Here is a 12,346-nt window from a genome sequence, read left to right as displayed (position 1 = left end):
TTACAGTGCTAGGTACTGAAGGGATACAAAGAGGAATGTGGCCCACATCTTAAAAGAAGTTATGGTTTAGCTCTGGCTGGTGTGACTCAGTGGATTGGTGCTAGACTGCGAACAAAAACGTTCTGGTTCGATTCCCTGTCAGGGCACATGTCTGGGTTGTGGGCCAGATCAGGTCAGGTCCCCAGTAGGGGGTTCGAGAGAGGTGATCACACATTGATGTTTCTCTCTCTCTCTTTCTCCCTCTCTCCCACTCTGTAAAAATAAATAAATAAAATCTTAAAAAAATAAGTTACAGTTTAACAAAAAACTCAGATATGTGTACAGATAATTGTAGCACAAGACAAGTATGCTCCATAAGAAAAGTAGAGTCAAACTTCTGAGGTAGTGCAGAGGTAGGAGAGATTGTTTTTAGGTAATCCAGAGGAAGAAGAGATTCTCGCTGGTTATCGAGGTTAGGGAGAACTTTGAGGAGAACAGATAATAGTTTCTCCTGGGCTTAAAGAAAGAAAAATTATTAAATCTGGGATTTCCTGTAGTATGTGAACAAAGGGAAAGAGGTGTCCACCACTGCTTTTGTAAGTGACAGGCATCTGATTGTCAGGCTGTCATCACTTGGGGATATGGAGAGAACTCTGAGGGACTTGGCTTGGTTTTTATTCCCTCTGAAAAAGGAGAGACCTAAAAGTGGTGGTTTGTTAAGCATCTATGTTATGCATTGTTCCTCAAGTCAAATTACTCTATGAAATTGCATAATTAGTTTGAAGTTCTGTTTGTAAACCATGCTTTTCCAAAGGAGTAAATTTGTTTTGAGAGTAGATCTGTTCATCATTTTGACTGCTAAGACTTTTGGTATGTAAGTGATTTAGCATGCAATAGTGCCTAAGTAGAGCACAGTAACTAAGTCAGCACCTTTAGAGGCCAGACTACATCGGTTCAGCTGGTTTCTGCCACTCGTGGTCTTAGGCAAGTTTTTGAACTTCGTGTACGTTAAATCACTTTGGAAGGTAGAATGTGCTTGAACTCTGCTTATGTGCACAGCACTCCTAGGTGTTACAGGGGATGCGCTGTATTAGATAGGATCCACAGAGTGGGCTAAGACATTAAGAAAACAAGGAATTAAATACTGCGAGATCATTTAGTTTGATGAAAGCAGTGTCACTAGTAAGTATTGGGTTAGTTTTTAAATTGATGATTTTGGGAATAAGTCCTAAGGGTATTCAGAGAAAAGAAAGATCACTGTGGTGTGGAAGACAAATGAATTTGAGTTAGTTCTTGAAAATGTTTGGAAATAATTGCAGTCAACTCAGTGCCTAATTTTCCCTATAGTCTTTCCTGGTATAAAATTTTTTTGTGGTGGCAGCTTTGGTATTGCATGAGGACTTTTTTAAAAAAATTTTTAAATCAATAAACATATCCTTGGGTGAGGATTTTTTTTTTTTTTTAAGAGAGAGGGAAGGGAGGGAGAAAGAGAAAGAGAGAGAAACATCAATGTGCGGTTGCTGGGGGTCATGGCCTGCAACCCAGGTATGTACCCTGACTGGGAATTGAACCTGCGACACTTTGGTTCGCAGCCCATGCTCAATCCACTGAGCTACACCAGCCAGGGTTTAGGACTTTTTTTATAGTTCATGTCGTGAAGGAACTTGGGTAGGCAAGAATGCTGAAAATGAGTGACCTTTTGGGATTCTTTTTCTCCAGGTATAAAATTAGTGATATTTCCAGTCATTTTGGGGGGTTTGTCATTTTGTAAGATATTTTGATACTTTACAGAAGATAATCTCCAGAGATTGCTCGCTTAGTAAAGTGGCCCAATTCTTAAGTTTGGTTAGATGCCACATTTTACACCTGTCTCTTGGCCTATACAGAATTGTTCAGAGTATTTAAACCTACATAGAATGTCTTTTTTTTTTCTCTCTGAATTCCTATAGCATGTATAACCTGAACTACATTGTGTAACACTGAATCTAATAATATTGTACATGTACAGTTTTCCTACCTATGAGTTAGGTAGCAGTAAGGGATAGTATTACCATTTTATATACTTGGAAACTGGGGCTTAGAGAGGGCAAATCATTTGCCCAAACTCTGAGTGCCGAGCCCAGGTTAGAACTAAGGATGATTGGGTTCTGGTCCGGTTGCCTTTCCACAGAATTGTACATTGATGTTCATTTTGTTGTCCATTTTTTTCATGTAAGTGGATCTTGTAGGTTCTCTAAGGGTCAGAAATTCCCTAGAGCTACATAGGCTGTTTCTTGCACAACTCAGGGAGCTGCTAGCATCTGTCACTTTTGTTTTTATTTCCCCCTTCACTACTCACTGAACATACAGTAGATGTTTAAAAAACACGTTTGGCCGTGTATTAAGTTCACTTCAAAGTTGAACAGTTTGAGTATTTTAGATTTCTTCTAAATATAACATAAATTCCTTGTAAACAAGCAGCCCCCCCCCCCAAAATAAGAACAGCTTTTTTCCTCGTTTTGAAAATAATGCAAACTTACTAATATTTTCTTAAAATAATGATGCGTGTTAAGAATAGACATTTTAGGACATACTGATAAGCAAAACGAAAGAAATAAAAATTGCCCATACTTTTGCTACTGGCAAGAACTTAGGTGCCAGTGGCATCTAATACACTTCTGGTCTTTTTTCTTTGCATAGATATTATAACTATAGGTGACATTTTTTTTCTTTTTTAAACAAGTTTGCAAACACTCGTTAAATCTCCTGTAGCCTGTAACAAATGAAGATGTGTTTGTGTGTTTGTGTTTCAAGTCAGTTTGACACTATCTACAAGCACTGCGTGCATGTGTGTGTCTGCCTGTGTGTGTTCAAAGGCTAAGCCATATTACTGGTATCCACAACTCAAATACTTGTAAAGTATTTTGACTGTAGCATTTTGTTCTTTAAATCCTATTAAGGGATTTTGACATTTCAGGTTTCAAACAGGAAACATGTCTCCCAGGGAAGATTATTCAGCACTATTTCAAAAATGAAAAGTGAAAGTGAGAGTAAGATAGGGGGATTTAAGCTTTTTCCGAAGCTGCAGGCTGACTGTGGCGTTTTCTTCCTGGGGCACTAATTACTATCTGAATATTTATTTATCTATCTAATCTGAGTCGGTCTGGTTCAGCTAGATAAGATTAGAGTGTTGGGATTTTGAGGTATTTTTAAATAGCTTAGTGTTACAATATTCATTAGAACTTTTGCTTTGGCAATCATTTTAATTTTCTCTTTGCTTTAGAAATGGAGCTGGTTTACTTTTTAAGGTGACTTATATTTTCAGCTTATTTTTTTCTTGAGATGGCTCCTTAATTTCAATTGTAGCACCAGTCCTTTTCATTTATGATTCTCTGTATAAATGTGTATAAATATAATGACTAACATTTGTATTTGTAGAGACATTACAGGACTTTTTAATCATGAGCCTAAAGATAATGGCCTTTGGCTTGGTTCCTTTTGGTTTGTTTTTAATTGTATTTTCAGTTGTCAGCTTTCATGTATGATCTCCATCTGAAACCAACATTAATAAAATATGCTGATAGTTGTAAAATGTAGAGGGAAAGAGTAATTAATACTGTTGCCCATTAAAGTCTTCTAAAAACAGTGATTAGTTAAGTTATTCAGTATAGTAATTGATAAATGTTTCTGGTTGCCTGTATATTAGTAAATTTCTGAAAAGGTAATTTCTGATGTGTTTTTCTCTGAGCAGATCATGACAAGATGTTTAAGATGAGTGAAAAAATCTTACTCCTGTGTGTCGGAGAGGCTGGAGACACTGTCCAGTTTGCAGAATATATTCAGAAAAATGTGCAACTTTATAAGATGCGAAATGGTGGGTAATACTCAGAATGTAGCTTTGGTTGGTTTGTTTTTAACTTTGTACTGAAAAAGAATCTCTCTACTGGCAGTTCTGTACATGAGCACACCAAACTGGTGTGCACACCAAAATTTTATTTGATTCTTCCTATTCTTGAAACCTTACCTAGATCCCTCTTCTGATCATAAAGATTTTCTATAACAATTCAGAAAAGAGGACCATTGTAGCACTGATACTTGAGAGAGAAAACTAATACCATATTGGAGATGGGCATGGTAATATCAGACTTTTCAAGTAAGATATTTCAGAGGATGTGATTTGAGCTAAAGTATATCTGAATCTCAGAGTTAAAACTAAGTTAAACTTGGTTTACTATTGTGTGTGTGGCAAGTCACTTACCCTCTCTGGGCCTTTTATTTTCCTTACCTCTACAATGGAATTATAAGAGTAATGAATAATGTGTATGAAAATGCTTTGTAAACTTGAAGCTCTGTGATTGTAGATTTTCTATGTCATAAAAGGGCTTTGCCTTGCCTCTCCAGTAGGTTCTTGTCTAGGAAGACAATTAGGTTAAAATTGCCCTTTAAATTCCTTAAATTACCTGCCAAGTGTAGTTTTGCTTACATAACCTTACATAGTGATTCTTACGCATATTAAAGTTTAAGAACTAAGCTAAAGTAAGGGAAAGAGAAAAATCTACATGCAGATGGTCAGGCATCAGACTTTCCTGCCTTTAAGATAACTGTCAAATCCTTAATTGTGTTCAGGACGTTAGGTGGAGAATTGGAAAGTATTCCTGCTTGTCTAGAGCTGCTTCCGTTACGATTTAATATGTGCTAATAGGCTTGTGAGAATGAAATTCATTGATACATGTGAGATCACCTAGTAGAGACCCTGAAACATAACTGTTCAATAAATATTTGTTAGAATTTTAATCTAAATCTTACCTGATGTGACACTAGTGTTTAAAATGTAGGGAATAACTTCACCACCTGCTGTCTTTCCACACTGGCATTTTCTGTGTGGATCTGCTGGGTTCTCAGTCATTCTTGTCTCTGTTGGTGCTAGTGCTATTTTACCAGGGGTGAAGTTCCAGAGTGAGTGCCCTGGTACATGTGCGCCTGATGCCGTTCCTCTGAGCTGTACTTTTATTGGCATCACAGCTTTTTTCAAAGGTTTTCTGCTAGAGGTACTCTTTTTAAAAATGTTGTAGATAGTGATAGCAACATTTCCCCCCCTGTGGCTTATACTTTTGAAAACCATAGTATAGCTCTTAATAAAATTACTTTTTATAAAAAAGAAAATCTTATAAAGTGTAACTCTGAGCTTCTTTAAACTCTCAGCTTCTCTTTCCCCAATATGTTTTAAAAATAAACCAGAACAGTTGGCACCTCAAGACCTCTTTTCTTGTTTTTTTTTTTCAACACCTGTGTATTTGTATTTCTTTCCCTCTATGGAGGAAACCACAGTCTGTTGATGAATAAATAGCTTAGGCAAGGCTGTTAATTTGATGTCACCATAGAATAGTTAAATCTCACCTTGGTTTTGTTTTGTGGCCAGGAGTTACTGTCAGTGCTACCAGCTGCCTCACCACCGTTAGATGGGGAACGGGACGAGAAGAAAGACTGCACTCGCTGTTCTGCGTACTTTATATACACTCGAGTGTACAAAGGGTGGTAGGCTGTAAGAATAGGAGTAGTGGAATGATCTGGGGTTCTGTTGTTCCTTCTGCTTTACTTTGTGACTGTTTATCTCTTGTGCCAGGTTATGAACTGTCTCCCACAGCGGCAGCAAATTTCACGCGCCGAAACCTGGCTGACTGTCTTCGGAGTCGGGTAAGCTACATAGCAGGCAGCCTTGGATAGGAGCAGAAAAATCTCCTGTGCTTCTTTTATATTCCATTATACATGAGTAGTAGTATTGTTGTTTTTTTGGCCTACCCGAGCCCTTCTCATTACTACTCGGTCATTACTTAGTTTCTTTGAATTTGTTTCCTCTTTCTGCGTGGTTGCTAATTACAGCCCAGAAAACAAATGTAGCCCAGAGAATTTGGATGGGCCACACCAACCTGAAGGCCCATGATAGCCTTTAAAAATTACTTTCAGAGTGTTTTCATAGCAGACCATGTTTCTCAATTCCTGTGGTTGAAGATCCCCATGCTAGTGGAGGTGAAATCTTGAAAATAATAATGGAAATTTCATCTTGAGATTATATGTGTCTTTTTATGACTGTTCTTTATTTTATTTTTTTAAGATTTTATTTATTTTTGGAGAGAGTGGAAAGGAAGGAGAAAGAGACAAGGGAAAGAAACATCAGTGTGTGGTTGCCTCTTGTAAGCCCCCTCCTGGGGACCTGGCCTGCAACCCAGGCATGTGCCCTGACTGGGAATTGAACCCTTTGGTTCGCAGGCTAATGCTCAATCCACTGAGCCACACCAGCCAGGGCTCTACGACTGTTCTTGCCCAAACAGGCAGAATTGTTCCTCCTCACTTATTATGGCCTTGTGGCTGTCTTAGAGCTGTCTTTGTTCCATCAACAGCATGTTAAAAGATGCAACATTAAATAAGGGACTGAATGTGTTAAAGATTGCAGGATGTGCCAAGAAAGTTCGTGTGATAGCTAAGGGTGTGTATTCCCTTCCCATAGGGACTGAGTAAATGGAGCTTTACCATGTGATCTTACTCCCCCTCCCCCATGCCTGTTTACTCATCTATGAAATCAAGATAACTTCTAACCCCACAGGAGTGCTAGGAAAATGAATGCTTGTAAATCATAATATTTAACATTCATATGACTTTTGCCCAAAGCATTTTGCTTAATAATTTAATCTACTCCCTATTCCACTGAGATATATAGTGGTTAATTCTCTATCACTGATATAGAATGATAGGCACCAAGTGGCAAAGGGACTAGCTCCAGGTCACATAGCGCGTCAGGCAAGGCTGCACTGATGGTGCCATAATTACGTGACTGTTCTGCCTTACATCAGCTCCTTGGTTTTTCAGTAGTGTTTCTAGAACATTGATGCTGGTTGTATTTTTTTATTGTGGTTTTAGCTTCATCTACACTTGCTTAAGCTGAGTTATGACAGAAATCTAAACATGTACAGGTGTTAGGTTTTTTATAAGTTAACTTATTACAGATCTGTAAAGCATTTTATTCTCTAGTACCTAATAATACTGGACTGAGATCTTCTCCATAAATAGAATCTTTTTCTCAGTGCTAGCTTTGACCAAGGGGCTTGTGTAATAGCAAGGATCATGAAGTTTAAAGAGAAGACAGAGGCATGATGGATTGGGAAGAGGAGACAATTTTACATACTTTGTTTTATCTGGGTAAAGGTCAGTGGCCTTTTCTTGTTCACTCCTTCAAGAGAGAGGAAAAGGGGTCAGGTATAAGTTTCTGTGGAATTCAGTAAAGATTATGCTGTAGCTTCCTGTGTAAAATATTCCTGACTTGTCAGGCAGAACTGGAATAAGAATTCCAGCTTGGGGCACAATAGATACTTTTTCATAAATGCTGCACATTAAATGAATTAAGCTTCTTTTAGAATTAAGACAAGAGTGTTGACATGCTTCATGCAAATGTGGTGAATCCAGTTAATCTCCTGGCAGAATTGTTTGATGTCTTAACAAATGAATATCCCGTGTCGACAGCGATGTGGGACTCTAGTGAATACTGACTGTCTCTGCCTTGTGTTTCCGTGTCCATCCTGCTCCCCCACTCTTTTATCAGAGTACGTTACTAGTTCTAAAATATGAATTTACATTTTAGTCGTTTTGTTCTGAGGAGAAAGATGATGAAAATTCTTTAGTCTTCCTGATAAGAGCAAAGTCACTAGATGTGGTACATTTATGCAGTCACACCAGCTGGGACATGAGATTTATTTTGGGTTAGCATGCATAATTTTGCTTCTGTAACTCCAGTTGTTTGCTTTCTAGTTAGCAGTGTGTGTGTGGATTGTGTTTGGTGGCAGTATTTGGAAGGATATTTATTTATTGCAAGTACATAATCTTATGTAAACTGCTTCTTTAAGATGAAGGCAAGTCAGCATGGTAGTTTGTACAGTTTTCTGGAATTAGATTGCCTGGGTTTAAATCTTTCCTCATTCACTTGCTAGTTGTGTGTCTCTGGACCAATTCTCAGCTTAATTTCCCTGCTTCCAAAATAATAGCACCTGCTTCATAGAATTATTATAAAGATTAAGTGAGGTAATCATGCAAAGCTGTTAGTATAGTGTATAGCATATACAACTAATTAATAAGTCACTTGTTTTTATGCTGCTATTGCTGTTTGGGAGAAGAAGCAATTTAATAGCTACAAGTTAGTTCCCTATGGGAGATTCTTTGTTGTGCTATTTTAGTTGAACGGATCTACTAATAAAGAGGGTGATATAAAAATGACTGATATTAATATGGAAAATATAAATAAACCAACATTGATCATCTGTTATGTTGTAGGCCTTGTTCTAGATTGACACAGTCCAGTATGGTAGCCACTAGTCATATGAGGTTATTTAAATTTGAAATGATTAAATAAAATTTAAAATTCAGTTCCTTGGCAAGGATCTCCTAGACTTTGAATGAGAGGTAAAATTTTGTTTCTATAAAAATTTGCTTCCTCAGTTATGTTAGCCACTTTTCAAGTGCTCAATAGCCATGTGTGGCTAATGGCTACCATACTGGACATTAAAGGTATACGACATTTTTATCATCATTCTCTTAGTGCTATTCTAGATAGTTATATATGTGACCTTATTTAATGGTTATTATGACACTGTAAAATGAATGTTATTCCCATTTTTCTTACAAGGATACTATGGCTGGTTAATAGAGAGGTTAAGTGTTTCTCTTATGTGTCCAAGTATACCAAAGACACATATATAGCCTGTGAAAGGCTGAGTTAAGAGCCTAACTTCAAATACTATACTCTTTTATATTTTCTTTTATATTATGTTACTTACTAGACTAATATACAAGTAAGTTTGCATTTATTTGGGGAAGCATGAAGTGTTTAGTTCTGTTAAAATGCCAAACTCTCCATATAGTATTACATAGATAAGGTATAAATATGTACCCATTGTAGGTGTTTAAGAAATTTGCCAAATAAATGTCATCCATTTAGTCCACATATACCACTGAAAATGTTATTGTGCATTAATACACTGGAAGGGAATTTTATTAATGTGTCCTAATGAATGCACGTTACTTCTCCATGTAATAATTAAAGATATGAGATCAGCAGGAAAAGATAAAAAAGACAGATGGGTGGTGGAAATCAAGAGCCATTAGTTTAGTTTTTATGCCAGTGCATGTGCACATTTAAGTTGGTCTGCTCCTGGTTAGACTCCAAAGAGCAGGAAAAGGGGCTTATTAGGCTTTTGACTCCCAATTTTGAATATCTGAGCACAGATTTTAAAGGCAAATATACCAGAGTTCCAGTCTCTTCTCTGATATGCTCTGTTTGTATGATCTTGAATAATTATGTTTGCTGAGCATCACTTTTTTGATCTGTTAAAAAGGAAGAAGTGATCAAATGTGGCAAATTATGAGAACTGATTATTAACCATTGGTTTAATAAAGTGTATTTGGAATGAGTGAATGATAACCTCCTTGGAAAATAGTAGGTATTTAATAAGTGACTCCTCATTTAGAAACTTCTATTTGGATTTTAACAGGATTATTTTGAGAATTTTGTGGTGACTTACAGGTGTCGTTTACATGAGGCTTATTTAAATTGTCCTTATGATTTGATTAATGGGCTAGAAGAGGGAGAGTGATAAGCACCGGGGCTGTTTCTTGCTTGACGTGAATTATGTGGCACGCTTGGTGTAGCCCATCTGAATGCCCTCAGATTTTCTGTTACTATCTGCCAAGATTTTTGTTTCTCATGTGCAGAGACAGAAATGGACCAATGAAATCTGATATCCTTGGGGAATGTCAAGTTTGTGGCAAGGCTCAGAGCAGCGATTTTCAACCTTTTTCATCTCATGGCACACATAAACTAATTACTAAAATTCTGTGGCACACCAAAAAATATATTTTTTGCCAGTCTGACAAGAAAATAGGTATAATTTTGATTCATACTGGACAGCTGTTGTTGTGTTGACTGTTGTCATTTTCATATTTGACAACTAAGGGCAAAGAACGTATAGCATGTTTTAATAGTCCTAGATAGTCAGGTATTGCATGTCGGAAACATTCTGGCGGCACACCCGTGTGCATCTTGCGGGGCGGGCACGCTGGTTGAAAATCGCAGGTGAGAGCAGAATGCTGGCCTCCGTGGTGTGTGATCTCCAGGGCTTCACTGGCCCGAATATTTTCATAGTGCTTTTTCCGAAGTGCTTGGTGAGTCTTTCACAATTAGTCTTTTCATAGGGTTATACTTGTAAATGCCTAGCAAATAAGCAATAGAAATAATAAGTTGGGAAAATATATCCAACCTGGTATAGTAGTTTTCAAACTTTATACCGTGAAGCTGCCTCAGGAAACTCATCAAGGAGGCCAGTGCGGCAAAACTTTAGCTCCGCTTCATATAGATCAGCTCAACTTTTATCTGTTTTATATATTGGGATTCTGTTTATGATTTTATTTGAAAAAGTGGCTTTGCCATCCCCTTCCCACCAAAGGTTGAGAACTAGTGGCACAGCTCAAAGGGCCCTGCTGTAGGTTAGCACTTGCTCTCCTGCCAGCTAGTGGAGAACTGTGTGAGAAAGAAAGAATTTGATTGGATAATTTTTAAAAATTTTTCTGCCCCTTCCCCCAAACAGTATGATTTAAAGATCTGCTGTCAAGACTATAATCAGACCTGAATTTATTTTTTTAGTGAAAAGGAAAGACTATGTAGGGAAGAATTTTAAGTATGTCATTTCCAGAAGTGACCATGACTTGTCCAGAACTCTGGCCTGAATTTGAGTGTTTGGTTTAGTTAATAGCCATGTGTAGTATGCTCCTGCCCTAGAAGAATGCTGTTGCTTTGAACCTTCTGTTCTGACCACTAATTATTGTCCTCTTGCCTTTGGTGTCTGGCACAAAGACATTATCTGTTTATATCGGTATTAGTGAGATCATGTGACTTTATGAACAGATGGCCCAGGTGAAACCTTGACTTTGCTGGTCTTGTCCCCTAAGCATGGCCAGCCGTTTGCTACATGTGATTAAGTATCACTAACAAGGGTAATTTCACATGCTGTTTGGCAAACGTGGTTAGCAGGATGTGACATGACACAGCACTGCCTTCTTCCTCCATGTGCCATCTCCCTTGAGGCCTTATCTCCCCTGCTCGCCCCTGTCTCACCCGTGCCCAGGCTTGCCTTCCAGCTCACCTGCTCCAGATGGGCGGCACAGTGGGAGGACACTGGCAAAGGCAGATGTGTTTATTTTCCGGAGACGAAAATGTTGTGCTGTCGCAGATGGCAGTGCCTTGGAGCAAATGGCAGCCCTTGACACTGCTGCCACACAGCCTGGGCATCTTGACAGACAGAGCTGGCTTACTTTTGGTGATGGGGAAATTGAAAAAGGAAAATCAAGATGTTCGTCGTAAACTCATGGAATTTAGTATAAGTAGCAGTTTGTTTAGTCCTGGAGAGCAGTTTTCTTTCCCACCAGACCACAGTTAGCTTGCTAGTCAGCTGACTGGATTTTCACAGTGGGCCAAAAGTTACATGTCTGATAATTTTTGTCTCCTGGCCTTAATAGGACATAAAGTAAAAACCGAAAACATGTGGCTGCATTTAGATGTTTATTCAGTGGTATTGCAAAACACACGTGCATCCCAGGGTCACATCTTACAGGAGTCTCTCAGGGGTGGGGGTGGGTCATGTCTGCCCCATTGGAGATACTGTTTTATTTTTAGGGATCATTTTGATTATCCAAAGGCCCAGGAACAGGTGTGCCTTGAAATTGAGGTGCCTTAATTAAAATGACTATATTTTGTGCTTATAGTGTTGTTTTGCCTTTTTTTTTTTTATACCAAGAAGAATAAGAATTCTGACAGCTGCCCTTTTGAACAGTTTGCTTATACTGTCATTAGGGCTTGACTAAGTCCACTAGGAAGACAAAGACTTAGATGTTGAATCATTATACTTACTAGTCTCCTAAGAAAAAAATGGCTTAAGAAGATTCTTCTCTGAAAGTTACTGGCTTTATTAGGAAACCTTTTATTTCCTTCTTTTTAAAAAATATGTGCTGTTTTTCCCAGCCCTAGTGCTGATAGAGTTAGGAGTTTGCAGGTGTAAAGTTCTCCCTCCTCCCCTTCCCCATCTCTCTCCAGGGGGTTGTATGTGAGAAGGTGTTGCTTTCGCACTCAGAGAGCATATATGTGCTACCCTGTTGGATGCCTGCTGTGAGCAGAGAGAACCCCTGTTCTGGTTGAATGGAATGAGGCTATTGGGTGTCTGGGATTGTGCAACCCATAATGCCAAGTTTTCACTTCAAGCATCTTTCTTACCCGTAATGGAGGTGGAGCAATATAGGTAATTGGTCTAAATTTGAAACTTATGACTTGAAAATTATGTGGTTTCCTATCAAG

General features: G+C 38.2%; 1 protein-coding gene across 1 annotated transcript in view; it reads left to right on the top strand.

Moving 5' to 3' along the window:
* PSMB2 (proteasome 20S subunit beta 2) overlaps positions 1-12,346 on the top strand; it is a 34,273-nt gene that overhangs the window by 1,362 nt on the left and 20,565 nt on the right. The window contains exons 2-3 of the mRNA XM_028513463.2: positions 3,710-3,832; positions 5,582-5,652. Of these exons, the coding sequence (XP_028369264.1) occupies positions 3,710-3,832; positions 5,582-5,652 (194 nt within the window). The remainder of the gene's footprint in view (positions 1-3,709; positions 3,833-5,581; positions 5,653-12,346) is intronic.

Source organism: Phyllostomus discolor, chromosome 5, assembly GCF_004126475.2.
Source record: "Phyllostomus discolor isolate MPI-MPIP mPhyDis1 chromosome 5, mPhyDis1.pri.v3, whole genome shotgun sequence".
Lineage (NCBI taxonomy): Eukaryota > Metazoa > Chordata > Mammalia > Chiroptera > Phyllostomidae > Phyllostomus > Phyllostomus discolor.
This window is presented reverse-complemented; position numbering and strand designations above follow the sequence as displayed.